The sequence below is a fragment of the Talpa occidentalis genome, unplaced genomic scaffold (genome assembly GCF_014898055.3).
Source record: "Talpa occidentalis isolate TD23 unplaced genomic scaffold, MPIMG_talOcc4v2.1 talOcc4.568, whole genome shotgun sequence".
NCBI classification, from domain to species: Eukaryota; Metazoa; Chordata; class Mammalia; order Eulipotyphla; family Talpidae; genus Talpa; species Talpa occidentalis.
The window spans coordinates 3,999-30,441 of record NW_023604937.1 but is presented as its reverse complement, the minus strand read 5'-3'; the positions used below and the strand labels follow the sequence as shown (position 1 = coordinate 30,441).

Here is a 26,443-nt window from a genome sequence, read left to right as displayed (position 1 = left end):
TTCATTAATGCTGACAACAAAATTTCAACACCAATCAATTAAGACTGCATTCCTGGAGAACGTTGAAACTGCTGTAAGTTAGGTATTAAGTCTTAGTTGACTTACCACAGGCACTTCCATTTTGGATTGTGGTTTTCCTTTTAGCAGCATTCATTTAAAATGAAATCAGAGTGAGCAAGCACTTTTTTTTTCCTTCATTTTAATTTTGGAGTGTGTATATGTGGGTTTATTTATTTATTTAAACCCATGTTCAAAACTTTAGGATTTTCATGGGACCTTTTGGCCCCTAAGAACATTTAATTTAAATAATGCCAGGACAGGATGATGGAATCTTACATATACTAAAAGGTAGCTGGTTATTTATTTTAATAGCCCTGATTTTCTGGGACTATTCAGATTAAGGGAGTCTCAATATTAACATAATGGCAGTCATGAGGGGTTAGTTGTTACTTACAATCTTAATTACTATTTAGTACATTAATGAGGCTTATTCATTGGGAGAAAAACATAGGTTTCAATGTCTTTGTTCTAAAATGAATGTCTTTGTTCTAAAATGAATCAGAGTGTAAACTTACTCGGAATTTTCTAGTTTAAAACCTTTTCTTTCATTGATAGCATTATTCTGTATTTTATCTTTTAACAGGCTCTGCATAATACAAGGCTCTTATCTGCTTATTCTGCCATTGACCTCAGAGTGAAATATTTGTGCTATACCATGAAAGTATTTACAAAGGTAAGTATGCTCCTGTTGTGATTATCAGAAAATGACATTGATTTTTCAAACTTTGTTGAGAAGATAAGTCTATATATTGTAAAAAGCCATAGCCATGTCAAATGGTTCTTTTTAACTTTAAAATACCCTACTTAGCAAACAGTTAAATATTTAAACTAAATTAAATCTTGACAGTGGTCTGACATTGGGGTATAACAGATTAGGTTTAAATTAAATTAATATTACGTAATAATCTGATCTTGCTTGTGACTGATAACTCCACTGCTCTTTTGTTGTTTTGTTTTGTTTTGTTTTTTAAGATTTATTATTTATGCATACACGAGCTGGGGTACAGGCCAGGGGTGTGGGGGGTGAGAGGATTCACCAGAGAGAGTAGAGAGCAGAACAGGCAGATCTACTGAAATATACTACTGAGGGGAGCAGCGAGCGAGTCAGGAGATGTCTGCTGTACGTGTGGGTAGCTCCTGACTGGGGATCGAATTCGTGCTGCAACAGCTGTGGATAGCTTCTTAGATTGTGTCTTAACCCCTTGCACCACCAGGGAGGCCTTCTATTGGGGCTTTTTAGTTTTATTTTGTTTGATGTTCTCTTGGTTGGTCTTACTTTTTTTTTTTTTAAGATTTATTTTATTATTTATGCATACAAGAGCTGGGTTGTAGGCTAGAGATACAGGGGATGAGAGGATTCACCAGAGACTGAGTGGGGAGCAGAACAGATTGACTGAAATACACTGCTGAGGGGAGTAGTTGTCAAGACAGGAGAGGTCTGCTGTGCCATGTATGTTGGCTCCCTGGGCTGGGATGCTGCAGTGGCTGCTGATAGCTTCTTAGTATTGAGACTTAACCCTTTGCGCCACCAGGGAGGCCCTGGTCTTATTGGCATAGTCTGCCATTTGAAAATGTTAATAAAATTTTATGTTAATCCCCTATATAAGCACCTTGCACTAAGTGATAATAGAATAGCTGGAAACTTGTCAGAAAACATTGATGATCTTCCCTTTGTTATTTGTTTTCCTTTCCTTCAGATGTGCGATATTGGTGATGCATCTAGAGGCAGCTTATCATCATATGCATACACACTTATGGTGCTGTATTTTCTCCAACAGAGGAATCCGCCAGTCATTCCTGTCCTTCAAGAGGTACTAGTAAAAGAAACTGTATTCCTCATCTGTAAAGCTAGGTGATCTTTGAGCTGTTTTTCTTAGAAATTTTTGTATCAATGTTTTAAGTTTGTAATCCATACTAATATTTTAAAATTAATTTCAGATATATAAAGGTGAAAAGAAACCTGAAATATTTGTTGATGGCTGGAATATTTATTTTTTCGATCAAATAAAGGAACTGGTACGTATTTTCAAAGTAACGATTTTTTTTTTTACATCCTTGACTGATAGTTAATGATACTGCTGTATAGTCTCAACAACTATATTATCACATTATATTTACCTATATTTATCATAGCAAAAAACTAGCATATATAGATGTTTCCTTTCAAGTTGAAAACATTTTCTCTAAGCCATGTAAGTTTCAGAGAACTACTAATATGCAGGATTTCTTTAGTTTCTAATAATTCCAAATAATTCAGTAGCTTTTTTCAAATGAACAGATATTTTCTCTGCCTTCCTACAGGGTTTGGAAAACTTTCTTTGAGTTATAGAGACTTAATAACTCAGGCATCACCAATTTCTAAATTGTGTGTTCAGTTTGTTACACTAGCATGCAATCTCAAGTTTGACTTTTAAAAAAAAAAATTTATTTATTTATGCATTCAAAAAAACTGAGGTATAGGCCAGAGGTATGGCGGGGTGGAGGGGAGTGAGAGGATTCACCAGAGACAGAGTGGGGAGCAGAACAGGCAGATGTACTGAGATACACTGCTGAGGGGAGCAGTGGGCAAGACGGAAGAGGTCTGCTACACCCTGTGGGTTAGCTCCCTGGCTGGGGATCAAACTCATGCTACAGTGGCTGGTGATAGCTTGATAGCACTGTGTCTTTACCCCCTGTGCCACCAGGGAGGCCCTGAAGTTTGACATTTCAAACCCTGATCTCTCCTTATCTTTGAGTCATAGGGTTAAGATTAATAAACTCATGTAAATGTTATTTTAAAATGTAAAATGAAAATTACATAATAGTTTTATGTGTTTAAACTATGGTTAAAAGTCCAAATTTACTCCCTATGGCATAAATGATTGTTAAAATAATATTTTACTATAACACATAGTATCTTTTGTTCTCTTCTATTTCTAGCCTACCTATTGGCCAGAATATGGAAAAAACACAGAGTCTGTTGGGCAACTATGGTTGGGACTTCTTCGTTTCTACACAGAAGAATTTGATTTTAAAGAATATGTCATTAGCATCAGGAGAAAAAGTCTACTTACAACTTTCAAGAAACAGTGGACCTCAAAATATATTGTTATTGAAGGTACAAATAAAATCAAAGTGAAATTGAATTAAATATAGAGCTTGAACTATGAGGGCATTTTTCTTTATCCTTAGAGAGCTATTCCAGGGCAGCCCTAAGCCCCTGGTTGGGATGCACAGTGCCACTGTCCTGCTCTTGTCTACATCAGGCACACTTGTCTGTTTCCACCTAAAGATAAATTTAAATAATTCATGCCCTTTGTGGGATGTGATACAAATCTGAAAGACTTTGGTGATCATTACCAATATTTTACTATTGCTGGACACTTAATGGATGCTTAACAGAGATGAGCCAGCTTCAAGATAAGGAGGCCCCCCCTTTTTTTTACTAATTTTTTTTAATATTAAAAAAGGACAGGTTTATTTTTGTAAAAGATTTATTTATGCATATAAGAGCTGGAGTGTAGGCCAGAGTTGGTGGGTGGGAGGGGTGAGAGGATTCACCAGAGAAAGAGTGGGGAGCAGAACAGGTAGATTGACTGAAATACACTGCTGAGAGGGGAGCAGCGGGCAAGACCAGAGAGGTCTGCTGCGCCATGTGGGTCAGCTCCCTGGCCGGGGATCGAACTCATGCTATAGTGGCTGCCTGTATCTTCATAGTGCTGAGACTTAAGCCCTTGTACCACCAGGAGGCCCTGGGCAGGTTTATTTTAAAAAGGAGAGGGAAGTAAAGGACACTTGCACGGACACAAGCAGGCAAAGAGAGCTGCCCCTAAAAGGGAAAGGTTTGATAAGAGACTCCTACATAGGGCCTCCCTGGTGGCAGAAGCACCTATGAAGCTAGCTGCAGCCATTGCAGCATGAGTTCAGTCCCCAGCCAGCCAGGAGCTACCCACATGGCATAGCAAACCTCTCCTGACCCGCCTACTGCTCCCCTCAGCAGTGTATTTCAGTCAGACCGCCTATTCTGTTCCCTACTTTCATTGGTAAATCCTCTCACCCCCCTTAGCTCTGGCCTGTACCCCATTTCTTGTATGCATAAATAAATAAATCTTTTTTTAAAAAAAGAGAGACTCCTACGTAGTCACAGGCAGGCAGTCTTAGGAGGAGACTGCTGCTTTGCAAAGGGAGAGGCTTAGTGAGCGAAACACCTGCATAGTCAAGGCGGGCAAGAACACTATCAGGGAGGACCTTTAAAGCCTTCCTAATTGAGGGTTAGCAGAGTGCATTAAAAGTAAATTTTAACGTTATTTATTTGCAATTAATTGATGGAGGATCTTACATCTTATGTAATTATATATGAATTTTTACATTTATTTTGGCCATACTGAAACCCTTTTGCCATTGAATGCAAGGATCCAGGATCATTGATGTTTGCATTTGATTATTTGCAATTTATGGGATTTTAATTTTAAAGAGAAAGTGGAATTTAAATGTTTAAAAATGATCCAAGAAAAGACAAGTTATATTGTGATTTTATCTTATTATTTTACTTAATATATACTCATATCACCTAGATAATGAGTTGCTCAAGGTTATGCTTTTATCATTACTTTAGCCTAATGACAATTTCATAATATCCGAACATTTCATAAGAGGAAATTCAGGTCACCACAGGCTATGGAACTAGTTTTTTACCACCATTTATTACATGAGCTAATCTACTCAGCTCTCACATCTTTGACATCAGTATCTTTTTCATCATTCCTATCACTTTCTGTGTCATTTAACAAATAATATTCCAGAGCACAATGTATACGTTTATCTAAGATGTTTGGGTGTTAATAGTTAAGCTTTTTTGGGAATCCTTATAAGTATTTACTAGAAATTGAGATCCCAGTAGCCATTGCTATGCCACATGAGTAGGTGTGTGGTGTTTGTGTTTTAGCTTCCCTTATAAGTGTGTTTTATGATACCCACGATAAATTATTCTCTAAAATGATCTTTGAAAGGCTTGTTAGTTAGCAAAATATTCAGTGCTAAATCTTTTAAATTTGTTACCTCTATGTGCGTCCAAAACTGTCATTGTCAGGTAATACCAGAATATATCTTCTCAGAGCAGTATTTTATTGCAAAATGAAGCAACTCATAATGTGAAGGACTTTATATAAAGATTCAAATATAATTCAATACACTCTTTTCTGGACACTTGAGGAAAAAACTGCCTTATATTTAGGAATATATTTTACGTAACTGAACTACAGATTTAAAACTCGGTTTAAAAACAGTCATTTAATACTTTCAGTAATAAAGTATGAAGCACTTTGTCCTTGTTATACTTACTGTCTGAGTTAGGGGCATTTCCTATTTGACCCTTATTAATTTTCTTTGCTAGATCCCTTCGATTTGAATCATAATCTTGGAGCTGGATTATCAAGGAAAAGTAAGTTACTTTGTTTGCAAATATTAATGTTATCTCTCTTCCTTGTGATCTATCTAATTGAGCACTTTTTTTTTTAGTGACAAATTTTATAATGAAAGCATTTATTAATGGCAGAAGAGTATTTGGTATTCCAGTCAAAGGACTTCCAAAGGACTACTCAAAAATAGTAAGTGTTGGAAATACCCAAAAAAAAAAAATTCTGACAGCTTTTACTAAGCACCTAATTTGTACACATTCAGTAATAAAAAATACTCTGGTGAGTCTATGCAAGACATATATACAATATAAAGTAATTGCTAACACCATTTTTAGAAAATCTCTGTTTTGAGGCCAATAATCAGGAAAATACCTAGTAATGGATTTTAAGTGGGAAAACTGCTTATCATAACAGATAAAGGGGCCTTGCTGTCACTGAGAGTTAGCTCCATGCCAGCCTCTGTCAAGCAAAGTTTACACCTAAATAAGAGCCTCCTTCACTCTCCTCATGTGAAGTGCAAATTTTTTTTTTTGTCTGTATACCAACAGGAATAAATCCTTTAGATGGGAATAAGAAAGAAACAATGTTCCCTGTGTTAGAAAACCATGTGTTCTCATACAACCTTACACTCAGGTTTCTGTGGGGCTGTACTTGGTAAAAAAATAAGACGACATTGAATAATAAACATTTATTTCAGAGAGAGAAAAGGGAATTAGAAAGTAGAAGGTTTTATGTTAAGGATAAATTTATGTTTCCCCTTGTGTAAGTTTTCTTAATGAACACTTAATTTGCTCCCATTTGTTTACCATGGGATCATATATATCAAAAACATAGAATGTTTTTAGCACAGTGGATTCTTTGGATCTGCCAGTTATTTATATTTTCAAAAGACCTTCTGTTTTAACAATATTAACTTGTATTAGTAACAAAGGACTAGAGTCCAGACAATTGTCTGCTTTCCTCTGGTATTTTCCATCATAACAAATCGAAACAACGCATAGCTTCCTTTTTTCTCCCCTCTGTAATCTACAATGCAAATCATATTCTCAATTTATTAAACTAAAACATTTTCATTTTCTAGGGAAACAGAACTTTTGTAACTGACTTGGGCTCCCTCCTAAGTCCTAGGGAATCTGACTCACAGAGAGGTGTAAGGCTTTTATGTAGACATGTGCTTTTGAAAGGCTATTTTTATGGCTAAACTTTGTTCTGTGTGATGAAAAGGAATAAACAAGAAGAATTTGAGTGAAACTACTGAATTAGACCTCTTCATGGTTTTAGGCTTTAGAATTAAACAGTATAGTAATTAATTAAAAATAACATCGACATTGAGATGTAAGATCCTTGATTGATACGTCATTTCTTGTGTTTTGATATGACATTAAGAGTTCAAATATTTTGTTTATCTTCTGTTAGGAGTACTTTTTTGATCCAGATGTGCTGACTGAAGGAGAGCTGGCCCCAAATGATAGATGTTGCCGAATCTGTGGGAAAATTGGACATTTCATGAAGGATTGTCCTATGAGGAGAAAGTAAGTAAATATTCAGCAGGAGTAGTTGTGTTTTTACTTTCTTCTTCAGTTTTTAAATGACCTTCTATTTATTTTTTAAGATTTATTTATTTATGCATATAAGAGCTGGGATACAAGCCAGAGGTGCTTGTATGTGTGAGAGGATTCACCAGAGGAGGCAGAGAGGGAAACAAAACAGGCAAACTGACCGAAACACACTGCTGAGGGGAGCAGTGGGTGTGGCAGGAGAGGTCTGCTGTGCCATGTGGGTTGCTCCCTGGCTGGGGATCCGAATTCGTGCTGCAGAGGCTGCGGATAGCTTCATATGCTGTGCTTAACCCCTTGTGCCACCAGGGAGGCCCATGACCTTACATTTTAACAAAATTAATTTGTATGAAATTCAGAAGTTCTCAATAAATTTAAGATTTTTACAGTGAAAATACAGTGATTTAAAGCACTACTTCTAATTACACCTGACTAGGATTAACTTACCTTCTGTGGAAGGTCTTGCAGGCCCAGCCCACTTTCCTAATTTTGGTCATGGCATGAATCATTCCACAGTCATTTGGTCATCAGCCTCTGAAACAGGGATAGAAGGCAAAAAGGGAACTAAAACTCTTCCATTTTATATAGCAGTGAGAAGTTCAGAATCACTTCAGTAATGAAAAGTATCAGTTATCAGTTATTCTTGTAAATTTATGGGTTATACCATAGTGAAATTTAGACTTACTAATTGTTTACTATAGTATAATGCTGTTCGCTTGTACGCAATTTGTTAATTGCCATGTCTGGTCACCATGCTTTCTTCTGGTGATGTTTGAGGGAGGGCAGAAGCCATGATTTTGTTGGCTGCTTGCTTGGAACTTACCGTTATTTTGGGTGGTGGTGGTGTTTTTCATTGAACAATTATTCTCATTTAAAAATAAGCTACATAAGGGCGTCCCTGGTGGCGCAGGCAGTTGAACGCCGCACTGTGGGGCTGTCCACAGCCTCTGATGTTGCAGGATCGATCCCTGCCGGTTGGCAGGAATCCCACAAGGCGAGGCAGACCACTCTTGTCTCGCCCGCTGCTCCCCTCAGCATTGTATTTCTGTCATCTGCCTGTTCTGTTCCCTGCTCTCTCTAGTGAATCCTCTCACCCTCCCGCGCATCTGGCCTATACCACAACGTTTGTAAAAAATAAATTAACCTTTTTTTAAAAAAAAAAAAATACGCTACTTAAAATGAGCCACCATCTAGAATTTGAGGCTCTTATTCAGTGCCTCTTTTGCTTTTCATTCAAATAACATTCCCTAACCATAGAGAGAAAGGAAAATACAGTCTCCTTATAGCCATCATTCCCTTGTGAACTGAAAATGCCACATCCCAAATTTCCAGTGCCCAGTAAAGATTGCTGATGGCCCAGAGAAGCTATTTAGCGGATCTCCACAAGGATAATTTGGGTTTTAGAATATCAATATCAAAGTAAGTATTAAACTAAAGAATTCCAGTAATTGCAAAAACTGGTTTTCCAGCACTGGTGTAATTGTGAAAATGAAGAAAAACTATGCTCTGAAGTCCTAAAGTTGTGTCTTGATAGAGAAGATGGACTTAACTTTGTTAAATGTTTGTTTCCCCTCTTTACCTTCTACTTTGGGTTATCTTCTGAACCTGAAGTTGTTAGGTTTCTATTTATGGAGTTTTCCTACCAAAGTTGTGTGTCTGCTTCTACAGAGTGAGGCGACGGCGAGATCAGGAAGATACCCTGAACCAAAGATACCCCGAGAACAAAGATAAAAGGAGCAAAGAAGACAAAGAAATGCAAAATAAGTACACAGAGAGGGAGGTATCAGCAAGAGAAGATAAGCCCATACAGTGCACCCCACAGAAAGCCAAGCCAGTGAGGGCAACTGTTGACCTCGGGAGGGAGAGAATTCTCAGACCACCAGTGGAAAAATGGAAGAGGCAGGACGACAGAGACTTAAGAGAAAAACGTTGTTTTATTTGTGGAAGAGAAGGGCACATTAAAAAAGAATGCCCACAGTTTAAAGGCTCTCCAGGTATGGACACCAATCACACCTTGATGTTTGCACTAACATCTCAAGGGAAATCTATTTTCTAGAGTTCTTTACTATTGTAGTTATATTTATTTCTTTAACAAATCAAAAAGAATTTTTTTTAAAGAAAATAAAATCCCCCTTTAATCATAACCCTTTAAATGCCTTAAATACTTATTCCTGGTTTTATTTGGAGACTTATGGAAGTCATTTGGTTGAATTTTTAATATCATCATAGAAATGAAAGCCTGGTCATCCCCAGTACCAAAAAAATGTAGCTTAACTGTAGAAAACAAGTCCCACTTGAGCTTCACTACTTGATGTGTCACTTTTGAAACAACTCAATGCCCAACATGGAGGAGGCATAGCTGACATTAATCTCAGGACACCATACTGTGCACACAACAGGTGAGCCACTGGTATTTTCTGTTTAGATGCATACATACAGATGCCTTGAAAATGGACATAGTCCACAGTGGCTCTAGCTGCAGAGGAGAGATATAAAGGATCTTGTCTTTGGGTTTTATCATTTTGATACTTTTCTGTAGTGAACATTTTTCTTATGATGAAGAAAAATATATCATCCATCATTCGTTCAAAATCATCCACAAATCTTGCCCCTTTGAGTTTTTGGATCTGATCTGGCCCTTTCTGTTAAATTGTGAAGTATCTGTTGTGTACCCTTTTTAACCGACTAGTAAGTGTAAGGGAATTGTGTGTGTGTGTGTGTGTGTGTGTGAGAGAGAGAGAGAGAGAGAAAGTTATGATTTACAGAGCAGTTGGTGCACTCATTTTTATCCTCAGGAATAAAACCCATGAAAGTAGATGAAATTTGGTAATTGTAGAAAAGAACCCCTGGGAAGTAATTTTTGATTAATGTAGTAACCCTATTCCTGTTCCCAGTTGTGTTTGTGGGCAGCGTAAAAAGTCAGTGCTGCTGACAGTTTCCTTAATGATTGTTCTTGCAAAGCCATATCTCTCTTCCATTTTATTATGACAGCAGTAGTATCTTTTTTAAGACAAAGTTTTTAGATCACCCATCACTTAATTTTTTAAAAGAGCTTTATATGGAAAGATGTGTGTTTTTAATTATTTAATTACTCATTTTAAAATAGGGCTTAAATCTTTGTTGGAGATACGGCTTTGGCTAAAATTTTCCTTTCCCTGCTTCTAAGGAACTCAGAGTCAACTCTCAAATTTGAACATTTTTGCCCTGACATTGGACATATAACAGAATAAAATGCTTTTCTTTTATGACTGTAAGAGGAAAATGAATTTTTCCTCTTACAAAAATTAAGATAGTAGCAATAGCAAACATTTATGGAGCATATACTCTGGGTCAGGCACTGTTTTAAGTAATTTATATGGATAATCTCATCTAATTTTTCACCATGATTTCATTAAATATAGTATTATTGATGCCCCCAGTTTACAGATGAGGAGACTGTAAATATTACCAATAAGATGTAGTTTTTATAAAATTGTGGAAGAACTCAAGGTCTTTATTTACTAATAGCATGAAGCACGTTATCATTGTGTTCTTGTTTGGTACAACAAAATTGTGAAAGAATGCCATTCCCCCAGCTTTGATGGATTTCTTCTTTTTAGCTAGTAGCAAGTTTTAAGTTCTCTACTAATGAATCCCCCAATATAGATCAGTGGTTCTGGTAAGATCATGGAGGTAGCAGCAAATCAAAGAGAGAAGAGGCTGTCTCAAGGAATGGTGGGGAGATGTAATTATCAGACCTAAGGAAAAGCATGCATCTAAAATCTTGGTTTCTTCAGTGCCAGTATTTATATATTAATGTACAATATGTACAATATGTATACATTAAATTAAGTAAAAGTAAAATAAGAGCAAAGGAGTAGTGTTAGAGTTGATTGTCCTTCGGTAGCAGTTAAAAATAATCAGCTGCTTCTGCCTGTCAAAAAGTTAATCTGTTCCCTCTTACTTTAAATGTTTTTTTGTCTGCACAATATACTATGTGGAGTGTCATGTCAACAGAAAATATTTCTGTGGAAGTTTAAAAACTTGAAATTGAAACTGCTTTCGATTTAAAGTAGGAACAAAAAGTACTAATTTCTTTCTTAGGTATGTCTAAATCAGGTTGTGTATTTGGATCCCCATCTTCACCCTTGAGACCAACTGGCCCATTTCCTCAGGTAAACCTAGCTCAGACCTGACCAGGAAGCCCTTTGGTCATCTGTCTATTCAGCAAACACTCCTGAGTGCTGGCAGCTCTGTGCCAGGTCCTGCCGTGGTGTTGGGCAGCCTCAAGCCCTGCTGCCTTCCTTGTGACTCATCCTTCTTGACTCTTCACTCTGTCCTCCGCTCGTGACAGCTTGTGATGCACTAGTTGGCAGCTTTAAGGATCGCTGCATATGTCTTGCTTTTCATTAACTTGCCACATTCTGCCACCCACATGCTTAACTTCAGCTTTCTTTGGATATGGTTACAGTTTTAAGACTGTTTCAGATGCTATTCTTTGCAATTTTGTAAACCAGTCTATTTCATTTTTTAGGCAGTGCTTTTACATGAAGAAAAAAAGAAACAAAAAACAACCATATTTTTGAGTCCCCAGTCAGGTATGTGGGTTTTAAAAAAAGTCTCTTATCTTACTTACTGAATAATATACCACATGCCTTTTATACTTCTTTTGAATAACTGGTTTTGACAGGGATTGGACATCAGAATCACTTGGGGACCTTTTAAAAAGGTAGTTGCTGTACCCCCACCTTCATTTTCTAAATCAAAAGTTTCAGGGTTTGGCTTGGGCCATCTGGGTGATTCTTACACCATTCCTGAATAGGAATCATGGTCTTTAATTATTTATTCCTCTCCCATATTTTTTGTTTCTGTCTTGTCAGCAATGCAGACTCCTCATGCAGATCTGCCATGCACCAAAATAAGGGGGAAAAGTAAATGCTGGCCTGAGCTCCATTCTGTGTCTCAGCTATATCATTTAATCTTCCCTTCAACAAATATTTATTGAGCCCTACTGTCCCCTCCCACTACTTGTAGGACACCAGCCTAAGCACTGGAGATAACAGCAGTGAACCAGCAAAAGCCCCTTTGCTCATTTATTCTACATTCTTGTCAGAAGTAGTATATGATTAATATTCTTGTGGTCATAAGTAAGACTATAAAGCAGGAAAAGGGAAAGAGAATTTGGATAGGTAGGCACCCTCTGTGATAAAATAACATTTAAGCAAAGAATCAAACGTACAAGTTAAGGGAAATTGAATTTACTGTTACAGCAGAACCTGAAACAGTTTTTGTCTTTTGGATTCCCTGGATGCAGTGAGACAGGAAGGAGAGGTCAGAGAGTAGATGGGTCTGGTCCCAAAGCCCTGTAAACAATGATCGGAAGGGTTTTTTAATCTTTAGTAAGATTGGCAGTTAATAGAGTTTTGTTGTTTTGTTTTGTTTTGTTTTTAAGATTATTTATGCATACAAGAGCTGGGGCACAGGCCAGAGATGTGCAGGGTGAGCGGATCCACCAGAGAAAGAGTGGGCAATAGAACAGGCAGACTGACTGAAATACACTGCTGAGGGGAGCAGCGGGCAAGACAGGAGAGGCCTGCTTCACCACGTGGGCTGCTCCCTGGCGGGCAAGGGGAACGAACTCGTGCTACAGAGGCTTCGGACTGCTTCATCGTGCTGTGCTTAACCCATTGTACCACCAGGGAGGCCCAGTTAATGGAGGCTTTGAACAAAGATGTATGTGAATTCTGTTTTGAAAAGATTTAGTATGGCTGCTATGAGGAGACAAAGTAGAAATCAACCAGGAGTCTCCTGTAGTTTAGGGGAGAGATGATGATGGTCCAGGCTATTGAGGAATCACTGGAGGCAGTGAGAGCTAGTCACCTTTTTGATATTTGAAGGTAGCACTTGCATGATTTGTTGATATATTGGATGGTAAAGTGTAACAGATAATGAATCAGAGGTGACACAAAGATTTTGGACCTAAGCAAACAGAAGAATGGAAGTCAGATTTTCTTTGCTGGGGTACAAAGGGGAAGTAGGGTTCAGTTTTAAAAGTGTGTGTTTAAGACTTGCTGGATATTCTGGTAGGGATGACTGCCCAGTTGAATCTAAATGTGCTTGACATTTCAACTTAAGTCTAGCAGAGGGTAGATTTGAGTACTGCCAGTGTAAAAATAGTAAAGGTGAATCTGAGAAATAACACCTAGGAAGCAAATGCTGATAGAAAAGAAAAAGGCATCTAGAGGAGGGCAGGACTGCCACGCTAAAGACTTGGGTTGTTGCAATCCAAGCAGTGCCTCATGGGAGGGATTGACAGCTGTGCATGTTGCTGCTCATAGGTCCAGTGTAGTTTAGACTTAGAATTTTTTTAAATATGTATTTATTTTTGCACAGGAACTGCGGTGTAGGCCAAAGGTGGGGGAGTGCGGGGTGAGAGGGTTCAGCAGAGAAAGAGTGGGGAGCAGAACAGGTGGATCCACTGTAATACACTGCTGAGGGGAACAGCAGGCAAGACTGGAGAGGTCTGCTGTGCCATGTGGTTAGCTCCCTGACCGGGAATTGAACTGGTTCTGCAGTGGCTGGGGATTGCTTCATAGTGCTGAGACTTAACCCGTTGCACCACCAGGGAGGCCCTCGACTGAGAATTAAGCACTGGATTTGGCCATAGAGAGGCCACTGGTGACTTTGAGATGAGCCATTTCTTTTTTATTTTATTTTATTATTATTTTTTAAAGATTTATTTATACAAGCACTGGGTACAGTCAGAAGCGCGGGAGGGTGAGAGAATTCACCAGAGCCAGAGCAGGGAGCAGAGCAGGCAGAAGGACCGAAGTACACTGCTGACGGGAGCAGCGGGCGGCAGGAGAGGTCTGCGCGCCATGTGGGACCCTCTTCTGGTGGCCGGGGATCAAACCGGTGTTGCAGAGGCTGCGGGCAGCTTCACAACCCAGCGCTCAACTGCTGCGCCACCAGGGAGGCCCGAGATGAGCCATTTCTTTTGTAGTAAATTTAGGGGAGAAAATTCTGCATACAGGGAGTTTTGGTGAGAAACGCTATGATAGGCTCCCTCACCTCCCTTATAGGTGCAAAGCACCAGGGCCCCCATCCCTGCCGGTATCCCAGGCCTAAGGGAAGATTAAAGGGGGAAAGCACTGGTAGAGGAAGCAAGACACTCTGAGGGCCTTTTTCTGGTATGTACCTTTGAGTCCTGAAAGAGAAGGGAGAAAACTGAAGGGGGAAAGAAAATCAGTAACTTTAACGTACTAAGTCTCCTTTTCTGCCTTATTTAGTAAGAAGGAATAAAGCTATAAAACATAAGACAAACATGGGAGTTCTAACCTGCAGACACACTAACTGCTTAATCTTTAAACTGCTTAATCTCATCTTGCACAATAAAGTAGGGTTAAAGAAGGAAAATTATATGACCAAATGAAGTGGCATATGTAGTTTTCTTAACTTGAGTATATAGTTTATGGGAAAAGTTTTAAGTTTTTAAAATTTAAAACTTGTTATAACCTGACATTTACATATGTCATATAAAACACACCATATAGTCTATGCTTACCCTTTATACATTTTATCTTACTGCCTGTGAACAAAAATAATTTGCTTTTAGATCAGGGAGATGTGCAGTATGTTGGAAAAATAGTATTCCGGGGTCCTTGGTGCTGTGAAATGAGTCAGGATGTGGTCTCACCCCAGGAAAGCTAAGAATGCTCCAGATCATCAGTGTTTGCTTGTCTCTACTTTGAGTGTTATTAATGACAGAATAATAAGTGGAATTAAGTTATTTAAGTACTTACATTTCTGTCAGTACCAAGACTGGTTATCTCAAGTATTATAAATGATATAAGTAGAAATAGGCATTTAGTTTTATGATATGTGTACTTGACAGTTTTTTTTTAAGGTGGCTAGGCAAATATTTGGATCAAATCTTTTTACAGTCAAAAATTGAAAGGTATGAAAAAAAATTGAAAGGTATGGGGGTTGAAGTTTGCATCCAGTCAGGTCAGCAATTCAAAGAGAGATAAAATAGAAGTCTTCAGAGAATACCAACCTTATCCATAAAAGGGAATGGTATACATAACAGCTTAGACATCAGATGCTTTATGAGAAAACCAAATGCAGCTGTTTCCTGGGAAGTTTTTGTAATTGTTCTGGGTAGAATACATGAACTTAAAAGCAGTTAACAGTTCTGGGAACAACTCCGCAGTCAAGTAGACATAAATGAGGTAAGAATGGGGCCTACTTTGAGATGACTTGATTGACAGCTAGAGCAACCTGGAAAGGTAGATGAGGAGATTGACAAGCTGAGTCTCAATTGATAAACGTTTATGGGAAAGAGTTTCCCCACCGTTCATGGGATTGTTTCCCACAGATTCTCTTTGAGAGTTTGAGGTCACTTAGTTACCACATGTAAACAAGCCAAAAGAGTGTTGTTGTTACAAACTTAATCCTTGGACAGTAATCTCCAAAACATTTTTCATGGGAAAATTCTGATCCTTGCTTATTCAAGATAGGCACTTTGCCAAGGCTTAGGTGTTAGTACCGAGTCTCCGTAGTCAGACTGCTTGGTAGAATTTCTACTCCCAGATCCTTGTTGCTGTGAAATGAGCTTTGCGATCTTGAAAAACCTAGTAATTTCCTCATCTGTTACAAGGGGGTCATAATAATACCTTACTGGTGAGGATGATGAGAAATCCATGTAAGGCACTTAGAACACCAGCACCTCCTTATAGTGAGAGTAGCGTGAAGGTTTATGGGATTAGCAACTGCTTTGATATTCCTGCAGAGTATCTACCAGCCTTGTTCCTGCTCAGGTCTTTTATATGTCTTGAAAGTAGAATTTTATTATACTTTCATGAATTTTTTTAAATACATACCTAAAGGAGGCATTACCAATTGACAATAAGTTAGGATTTTTGTAACTTAAAAGTTTCTAAATTTCTTAAAAAGCCATGAAGCTTTTTACCTCAGTCAAGGATTATTACAATAAATATGTCTGTGTCAGAAAAAAAAAGAAATATATGTAGGTGATTAAAATCTGTACTCTCTAATAAACTCTCCAGTTAAGTATAGGATAGCCATTAAGACTCTCAGATTTTTCCATGGTAAGTTTAATCCAGTTTGTCTGTGTAGGTATAAATATGAAATGTTTCTCAAGTGTACGTAGTAAATTTTCTCAAAATTTTTCCATTTCATAGTACTGAATGTCTATGACACACAGGTAGTTTCCGGAGGAGAGCCTATTGGTATGAATACCTCCTGCTCTCATAAATTAGCTGCATTAAGTTTTCCAGGTATCTTATGTCTGCAGTTGACAATACCATCTGTCTCATCAGGTGCTGAGCTGAGAAGATTAAAACCCCCAGCTCATAGTACATACCCAGCTAAGTTCTTTTTCCTCTCCTGATGCCTGCCTCTTTTCCTTTCTGTGGGGTATGTACAGTTCTAAACTCCCAAGCAAAATAGTAGATTAAAAAATTCCATGAATTTCCTTGATCCTCAGTGGTACCACCTCCCCCACATACTCACAGCTAACACAATGCCTTAGATATTCAGTAAATTTTATCGATGAGAAATGCATTCATTTTGAAGGAATATGAGCTTTGGACTCAAACATTTAAGCTTGAAACCTAGCACAAGCATTTTTCTGGTTGTGTCATTTGTCAAGTTTTTGAACCTCTCTGCATCAGTTTCCTTGTCCATGAATTGAGGTTGTAATGATTAATATTATATAAGGAAAGCCCTTAATGGCAACATTTGGCACATAAAATTACCAGTACTCTTAGTGGACTTTTTTTTAACAAAATATGATTATATGGAGATTTCAGCATGGTAGTCAGAAACTGATTTTTATATGTAAGTTAATTACTCAGGGTTTACATAGAACAATTTATTCAGTATGAGAATCTCAAGAAACTAACATTTTATCTTTTCTCCCTCACAATGAAGCATAGTTTTACAACTTTTTTTCCTTGACCAGATTTTTAAAGCCTACTTATTAAAAAAAAATTTATAAATAATAAAAGTACTTTTTAAAATAGTATAGTGATGTCATCTTATCACTAAATCTACATCATTCTTTTTGATACCTTTATGACATTCCAGTATATGTATGTATCATTATTTACTTAATCATTCCTTTTTAATGGTCTAGCTATCTTCAAATATTTGGTAAATCAGTGTCTTAAACTTTTCCTGCTTATATATACTCTCCTGAATGTTGAAAGTCGATGTCCTCATATATTTCTATATTGATGTCTAAAATTTTCATCATAGTTGCAAAGCATGTAATTTCTGGGATTTTTTTGGTCAACATTGACTTTTAAAATAAAACTTTTAATCAACCTTAAATGTATCAAAGGAAATACTGATATCATTACTTTCTCATACCTACCATCATTCAGCTACAGCTCTTTAACAGGCAGAAATTTTGCTTCATTTTCTCCTCAAATTCTTGCACGTTCCTCAAATTTTATCCTATGATACATTTTTATCATATATGTCAAGCATGTTATTGGTCAACCTGTCATACTTCTGCAACAATAATATCTATATAGTTATGATTTTTAAGCTTTCATTAAGTCTCAATTTATAAAATATTTTTCCAAATTGAGTTTTTACAACAACGGTAACAAATTTTAAATAAAAATACTTTTTATGTTAGCTTACTGAAAATGACAGTCGTTTAATAGAAGAATGAGGTTTCCTTCTGTGCATTTGTGTATCCTTGGATTGACCTTATCACAAGAATGAAAAGTGTTCTTACAGCTTCTATTCTTTTTCTTTAAAAAGTTGTTAAACATTTAGAAACTTCAGTAGTCTTTGTGATAGCTAATTTAAAATAATGGACATGCTTTTAAAGAATTTGGGAATGGAAAATGCAGCATAGTAATACCACTGAGTTATTTTCATTCCCTTTTAATTGAGTCACCCCAAAAGACATTATTATCAGAAATTTTTGTGATGATCATCAGGTAGCAGTGTAATTTTACAAAAACTAAAATTTTAGTTTTTGTTAGAGACAAACATTTACCAGATACCCTTGGTATGGAAAAACATCCTTGACCACCACCCCATTTTATCCTTTTATCCATAGTTATGATTTGTTTTTCCATACCAGTGTTTGTTTGTTTCAGTAGTTTGATCTGCACAACCTCAGGGAAATTCGAGTCTTGCTTACATAATTTTGTTTTTCCTATTGATTACATAATCGTTCATATTTTATTTTTAGTTTTTTTGTGAATTTTTACATGAAATTTCTTCAGGTATGATGACATTTTTATATAGACAACTTTGTATGGGGGTGTTACATGTTGAAGTGATAGAATATATGACTGTATTCTTACAAAAGAGTGGGGGTTTTTAAACATTGTTTGGAAAATATAAAAAAGGTATAAATAATCCATAACAGCTTCCTGTCTACTAGAGAATTGGTATTTTTTTTCACATCCCCTTTGCAATCTTTTTAAATAAAACATCAGGATGGTAGAAGGCCCCTTTGACTACTATCCATAGCTCATTCTGTCTGGGATGTCCCCCTCCATTCCAGAGGTATCCATTATTATGACTTAAGGTATTTTTCCAGTTCTTTGTTATTAAACCTGTAAACATTTTATTAGGGAAATGGTTATATGCAAGAAATAAGAAGGGGCCCTCGAGGCAGGAAGCCTGGAGATTGCAATGCAGGACTGATCCAATGAAAGAGAGTGAGGAAGGTTGAGGGGAAGCTTCCAGGATGGCTCTGCTCTAAGGGAGGCCTGGCAGTGTCTCTCCTGGGAGCACTCCATGGGCAACTAGGAGAAAAGAACAGGACAAAGGTCCTTTGCAAGACCCAGTGGGATTGGTGGGTAGAGTCCTTGAATTTGATATCTGGAGGCACATTCTCATGTCTACCACTGAGGCCAAGGAATACTAAATGACACGTTACCATCCTGAAAATGGGAATTAAGCGAATGTTTTAATGCCCGAAACTCTCTTGCTCCCCTGCTCCCACGGCATTGAGTTCCATTCCTATAATCACAGTTGTCCAGGTTCCATCTCTAAGCAGGATGCTGGAGGAACTTCTTGAAGAATTGACACTGGGGGCTCTCAGATCCCCTTGTGAAAGTCAGTCAGCAAGGTCCCCCCCATATATTCTGAATTACCAGTCGTCTAGTTGTCTCTTTTTACCCTGTCACCATTCCTTATACGCCTTTGACCCTTTCTCTCTTCCTCTGCCTTTTAACTTCCTTTTGTTGATTAGTGTCCCACTAGTTTTTTTTAAGTATTTTGCTTAGTTGAAACATCCACTATGTAACATCCACTAATATCTTTGTCACTCAGACTTGCTTTACTAGGTGTAATTTCCTTAAAATCCTTCTGTTTTGATGTAAATAACATTTCATCCTTTTTTTAAAATTGAGGATTAATGTTGGTTTGCATCATTGCTTATATTTGGAGTGGGGTAGAGGGTCTCCCTGCTTTATGAGTTATTATCATTGTGTGCCCTCCACCAACATTTCATCTCTCTTATGGCTGAATAGCATTCCCTTGTGTGTGGATAACCACATCTTCTTGATCCAGTCCTCTATCAGTGAGCACATAGATTGCTTCCATGTCTTAGCTATTGCAAAGGTGCAATAAACATTATAGAGAATATAGTTCTTTTGAGTTAACAGTTTTGTGTTCTTTAGATAAATGCCCAACTGTGGGATTGCTGGATCAAACAGTATTTTCATTTTTAAGGTCAATCCAGATCACTCTTCAAAATGGCTGTTAACAGTCTACATTCTCACCAACAGTGTAAAAGGGCTCTAGTTTCTCTGCATCCTCTCCAGGTCTTTAATATGTGCTATTCTCGTGGGTGTGAGAGGGCTGCTCATTGTGATTTTCACACTGCGTTTCCCATATTATTGAAAGTGAGGATGAACAGTTTTCATGTCTCTATTGACCTGGATATCGTCTTTGGTGAATTGTCTGTTCAGATCTTCTGCCCATTTATTAGTTGGGTTGTTTAGTTTTTGTTTTTTTTTTTTTCCTTATTGTTAAAGTTATATAAGTGCTGGGCCTTCCTGGTGGCACAGGGGTTAGTCTTAGCTCTATCAAGCTATAGCCAGTCACTGCTACCTGAGTTCAATCCCCACTCAGGGAGTAGACCCACATGGCACAGCAGACCTTTCCTGTTTACCTCTGCTGCTTTCAGCAGTGCATTTCAGTAGATCTGTCTGTTCTGCTCCCCACTCTGTTTCCGGTGAATCCTCTCACCCCTCAGCACCTCTGGCCTATACTCCAGTTCTTGTATGCATAAATAAATAAATCTTTTTTAAAAATTGTATTTAAATGCTTTATATATCTTGGATATTAACTTTGTTGCTTGTAATAATGCTTAAATATTTTCTCATGTTCAGTACGATGTCCTTTTAATCTACTTATATTTGCTTTCACTGTTGGTTCATTTTTAAACTCTTAACATATGTACTTTTAACATGCATCCTTGGTGAATTTTTAAGTTTGAATGACATACATACCATATTGTATAATAGGATATTTACAGTCTGCCTTTTCCTATCTGTTTAAAAAATGATTTTGAAATGCATTTACATTGTATAGAGATTTAGCCTTTAGTATTCAATCATATAAATATTGAACATTTTATGCATCTATTATCGAATACCTGAACATGTCAATTGCATTTGATTTTTTGTCCTGTTGTACAGTGCTGTAATGAACATTTCCTGTGAGTCTTGAGTATGTGTAGAGAATATATAGGGTTTTTAGACCTAGAAGTCACACATGTATGTGCTCAGTTTAGTTAAATACTGTCAAACTACACCCCTTATTGGTTGAAACAGTTGCCAACTCCTATCATCAGTGTTTATTTTTCAAATTTGATAGGTGAAAATACTTTGGTGTTCTGGTGTATGTTTTCTTGATTCTGGTGAGTCTGAGTACCTTCTTATGTTTTTTGGTCAGTTTGAGTTATTCTGTGAATAACTTGGTCAGTTTCAGTTATTCTATGAATTTCCTGTTCAAGCATTTATCCTTTTTCCTTTTGCAGTAACATTTCCTTATTAATTTTTAAGGGTTCTTCGTTTATTCTGAATGTTGATCCTTCATTTCTATATACATTACTAATATCTTCCTCTGATATTTATTGTTTTCAACTTGTGTCCATTGCCACTTTATAAATCTTGATATAATTAAATGATTGGTTTTCCATGTTTAGTTTTATGGTCATGTGGTTCATGATTGCAGGGTCATCTTTAAGAATTCTTCCCTAACTTGAGGTCATAAAGATATCCATTTATATTTTCTTTTAATAGCTTTAAAACTATTTTTTCTTAGTTCTTTGGGTTGAATATGACAGTGATCTAAACTTTTTTTAAAGATTTATTTATTTTTGCATAGAAGAACTGGGGTATAGGCCAGAGGTGGGGGGCAGTGAGTGAGAGGATTCACCAGAGACAGATTGGGGAGCAGAACAGGCAGATCTGTTGAAATACACTGCTGAGGGGAGCAGCGGGTGAGACAAAAGAGGTCTGTTGATTCACATGGGTTAGCTCCCTGGCCAGGGATCAAACTCATGCTGTAGTGGCTGGTCATAGCTTAATAGCACTGTACCAGGAGGGAGGCCCATGATCTAAACTTTTTTCCCTCCAGTGAAAAGTCTATCCTTTGTAGTTTGGAATAGCAAAGCTGCATTGCTATAGACTAATAGATACTCTATGGTATAACTATGACAGAATGCTTTTTTCTTGCTGATACTGTTTTTCACTGTGAATGGATTATTTAGATGCTATGTTTTGAAAAGATGTTCTTGGGTAGCATAGTTTTTATTTGTATACTTGATGCATTTGTTATAAAAAGTTTGGCATATAGTTAAAATGAAAATAAAGCCATTTATACTGCCTCCATCCTAAGCCATTAACTATTCAGTAGACTTTGGAGGTAAAGTCTTCCTATCTTTTTACACTAATTTAATAATAAGTTAGTATTTTTGAGTACTTTCTATATGCCTGGTTATTAGTTCAGTTGCTTTACATATAATCTTTAACTCCAAGAGACTAGATATTGACTTCATTTTACAGATAAATAAACTGAGGCATCAAATACATGATTGATGGAATTTTCATTTGTTTATTTTTATGAGAATAATATTGTGGTTTTGTAAACTGAATTTTTTTCATGTTAGTATCATATCCATACTTCCCCCATTGGTTTGAAATGCAGCCTTTATTATAAACTACTTTCTTACACATAATCATTTAAGAATTTCTCGACTTTTCTTGTTTTGTTGGTATATTTGTTTTGACTCCAGATCGGACTTTATTAACTCTTTATGTGGTATGATTTTAATTAATAATCTTCATTCCTTTGCTTTCCATATAAATATAATAAATTTCCTTTTATTGTGATACCATTCGCTACTTCATGTGTGCAGAATAATGATATGGGATATTCATTTCTGATCAAATAATCTTTGCAATTCTGTTTGATTGCAAAGGAAGACACTGCTATGCAAAGGAGGGTCTTTGAAAAGTTCACCTGGCCTGCACCAAGGAGGCAATAATGAACACTCCAATGTATTCAAATGATGTCACTCTAACAACTTACCTGAATTTGAAAATTGTGACTAAGCTAATGTTTAATAGATCATATTCCATATATACTTATATTTAAAATAAGTGACCAATGCCAGTGTGAAAAGTTTCTGTGGGTAATGAACAGTGAGAAGTAATTTTATGACTTTTGTGCCAAAGTGAGTCTTGTTTTATTTATGTTGGGTTTTGTTTTTTCCCCTCCTCTAGGTAGCCTTTCCAGTAAATATATGACTCAGGGAAAAGCCTCAACGAAGAGGACCCAGCAGGAATCATGAGGGAAGGAAAATGGCAGCACTCTAAATGGCCACTCAGTCATTCCTTTTCACTTTGAAAATTAGGTTCATTTCATAGGACACAGCAGCATAGATCAGGCTTCAAGTTCAATTTAAGGGAAGATTTTTTATCTTAATGAAATTGTTAATGAGGGAAAAAAATTAATATAGTCTTACCTACCAGAAATCCCTGTTGATTTAAAACCATGAGGTATGTATGTAAGACGGGTTTTTTAAAAATGAAACTATGGGCCAGTATTCAGTGAATACAATTTCATGGTTTTTTAATGCTTTCAAAGCACACTAAAAATGGTGTGCTAATAAACCCTAAGTAAATCAACCCATTTTTCCCTATAAATCCCTATTTTGTTCCAAAGAGGGAAATTATATTTATTATTGTTTACCGAACCCTTGTATGACAACATATCAAATATGTGACCAATACTACTGTTATTTACAATTTACAAACTTCGTTTTGTCAATATTTGTAGAAGTGATAATATGAACATGAGTACCTGTTTATGCCCGCCTTCTCTGAGTTAACAGTGCCACAGAGGGGCTGTTGGTTTTTTCCCTCTCTAATTTTAATTAAATTGACTTACAAGTACTATGTTCATAAAAATGATATAAAAGGAAAACAAGTAGTCCTGTTTGCTGCTAAAATACTTTCAAAGGAAAAATGACAAAAGTGCTTTTTACTCTTTACAATACTCAGAAGTTAGGGTGGAGAACTTTTAAAAATCCCTGAACAGGTGATCTCAGCCAATCACAGGTTTTGGTTGGAGTCATTTCCGGTCTGACTGGAGCCCTTATGGAATTATTTCTATAACTTTACAAGCCCTTCAGAAGTAGTACAGGATCAGAACTATGCCTCAATTTATCATTTGAAATAAAATCAAAATTACAACCTGTAATTTTATCCACATTATTTTCTAGTGAATTCTGAATTTCATGAGTAAACTAGATCAAGGAGTAAAGACAGGACGATCTGCTCCTCTTTAACTCCTATTCCTTTTATGCATTAATGGGATCACTGGTGCTCCCTCATACCTGCTGTGTTCCAAGCCCTGGAGCTCTGGGAATGTGCGGATAAGAGGAGGCACAGACTTGGGGTGAGCACACAGGGAGGGATAAATAGGGAGCTTGCTGGTAGGAGAGGGCCCTTCTCTGAAACAAGTTACTTGAAGTCATTCCTGCTAAAGAAAAATCTTATCAAAATTAACTTTAGGAATAGGGAGTTGTGTTAGAATTAGTGGTCATTCCTTATCCATTTGGAACACAGACTCATGAATTATACAACCTGGGTTGGAATTCCCCTACCTGACTTTCCTTAGCTGCTTTTCTTCTCATTTCTTCTTTTGCCTTTGTGCATGAAGTCAACTTGACGGGGCATAAAATTCCTTCACATTTTTTTGAAAGATCATTGATGCTGTTCTGTCATTGGCTGGTATGACTGTAGTAGAAGTCTGAGGCTGGCCTAATTATTGTTCCCTTGTAGTTGAATTTTTTCCTGCTCGGATGCTTCTATGTTAATTTATCCCTAACATTCTTGTATTAGTGACTTGTCTGAAACAAGTGTGAATCTCATATATCTTTCTCCTTTTTCAAATTGAAAAATGACATCTATGATCTCATTTTTTCTCAAAACTACTTTTGTTTTTTCCCAGTATTCCTCTCTCTTCTGCACGCTAAGAAAACTTAGCACCTTTACTCTCTACATTACTGCCTTGATTTTTAGTGTCATTTTGCTGTTTCTAACATGAATTTTGTCATTGTACTTCCATTTTTCTTTAACTTTTCTCACACATCATTCTTGTCCTCTTCCTTTCCATCGAAACCATGTTTTCTTGTACCGCTAAAGTTTCCTATTATTTATTGTTTCCTGTAGTGGATTCTACTATCTGTATCAGTCTTTTTGCTTTCCATTCCACACACTGGATAATTTGGGTCGGGGCAGCGACCATTATTGGCCACAGACCTGGAGAACAGAATGTTCTTGTTTCTTCACTTCCTTTACTTGGATGTTGGTGACAGCCTCTTCTGAGCATCCCAACTAGGGGACGATGTATCTGCTCCAGGCTGATTGCAGTTCCCAGGGCGCAGCTATCTTTCAATTGCAGCTGGCCTGTCTCTCCTAACAGACTTCGCAAATGCCCTACTATAAGGGTTCTCCGTTCCTCTTTCTCTCAGGAACAAACAAAAATATGAAATTCATCTTTATAGCCCCAATGCTATAAATTTCTTGCTCAGTGTATGCAGTATCAGCAAGATACACACTTAGATGTTATTAAAATGTTCTGAGACAATTCCCATTTATTTTTCATCTTGAAATGTGACATGATCTATTAAAGTTTTTCTGAGAGGAAAAATCCTGAATAGACAGGTCAATAGGGTTTAAGAGTGGTGCAGGCAAAAAAAAAAAAAGTCGAAAACAAACTTCCATAAAACTAAAGATGTGGTTGGTATTCTCTTTTTTTTTTTTTTTTTTAAGTATGTTTGACAGCAGCAGTCAAGTAATATGCGTTTCACTGAGTGGAATTCTAGACTTAATTAGCGTGTGTCTCTATTAATGTTCCAGCAGAGTACCAAGGATAGCTTTAGTTTTATCGCAGATCAAGTGAAGGCTTACAAGGAAGACACTTCTTTAAATGTCTAGAACCCTGAAACTAAATCTGAAGTTCAGTGTTCAACGTTTTCATATGGTGGATTCTTAACCTGTTATTAGTGGAAACCTCAAAGTGGTTACAACTTGCAAATTCCTTCAACCATTCCCCCACCCTCCTTACTTCACAACCACAGTACAGCTGCTTCTCGGAGATAAAGGTGCTCACATATTTCATATAGAGTCATGAAAACTGTCAAGAGACCTGTGCCAGTTACAAATAGCATTAAGAATACCCACTCCACTGGCAAGTATATTATGTGACTTAGCACTTACATGCAAAACAGTGGACCAAGTTTATAACGGAGTTTAAAACAGTTTTAAATGTAGTGCATATTAAAATGAGAATAGAAAGCCGTTAAACATACATGGATCCAGAATTAGAAAATCTAGGAAAATTTAGGACTTCTGGGTTGGTATTTTTAATCATCTAAAGCACTGCACTAGAAGGCTTGAGTTTAAGGTTCTCAATAAATAGATGTGCCAGTGCTTCTGCCCTTCCCTGTTCAGCTCAATCTGCGAGATAATATGCTCAAGGTGTTTTTGAAACCTATAGAGCTCCAAAACCGTAACACTTCAATAATTGGTTAAAATAATGGTGTCTCTTTGTTTTTATTTTAAAAGCTTTATTGTTGAGAAAGTTTTAGGTTCACAACAGAGTTAAGTATGAAGTAGAATTCTTAAATACCCTTATCTCTGCGTACCAAGCTCTGTCCACCTGTGCTCCTAGTGGGGCATTTGTTAAAATATCAGTAACCAGGACACAGCACCCAAAGTGCATTATTTACATTAGGATTCATTCTCAGTGTGCTGCATTCCACTGATTTAGACAAATGTATAATGATATGTATCCACCTTTGTATCATACAAAGTAGTTGATGTATCTGACATCTTTACCATTAACAATTAAGTATTGAGTGCTGCCATGTGCCAT

General features: G+C 37.0%; 1 protein-coding gene across 2 annotated transcripts; it reads left to right on the top strand.

Moving 5' to 3' along the window:
- Positions 1 to 600: 600 nt before the first annotated feature.
- On the top strand, positions 601 to 25,266 carry LOC119260147 (terminal uridylyltransferase 7-like). Of its 2 annotated transcripts, XM_054687814.1 has the most exons (11): positions 601 to 733; positions 1,758 to 1,871; positions 1,999 to 2,076; positions 2,980 to 3,157; positions 5,432 to 5,479; positions 5,557 to 5,645; positions 6,873 to 6,988; positions 8,681 to 9,006; positions 11,096 to 11,166; positions 11,526 to 11,589; positions 22,783 to 25,266. In XM_054687814.1, exons 1-11 carry the CDS (start codon positions 716 to 718, stop codon positions 22,848 to 22,850), a joined length of 1,170 nt encoding a protein of 389 aa, XP_054543789.1. In that variant the 5' UTR covers positions 601 to 715; the 3' UTR covers positions 22,851 to 25,266. The 2 variants fall into 2 exon arrangements, with proteins under 2 accessions (XP_054543789.1, XP_054543790.1); XM_054687815.1 differs by lacking the exons at positions 11,096 to 11,166; positions 22,783 to 25,266 and having other exon boundaries at positions 666 to 733; positions 11,526 to 11,577.
- The last annotated feature ends 1,177 nt before the right edge of the window (positions 25,267 to 26,443 follow it).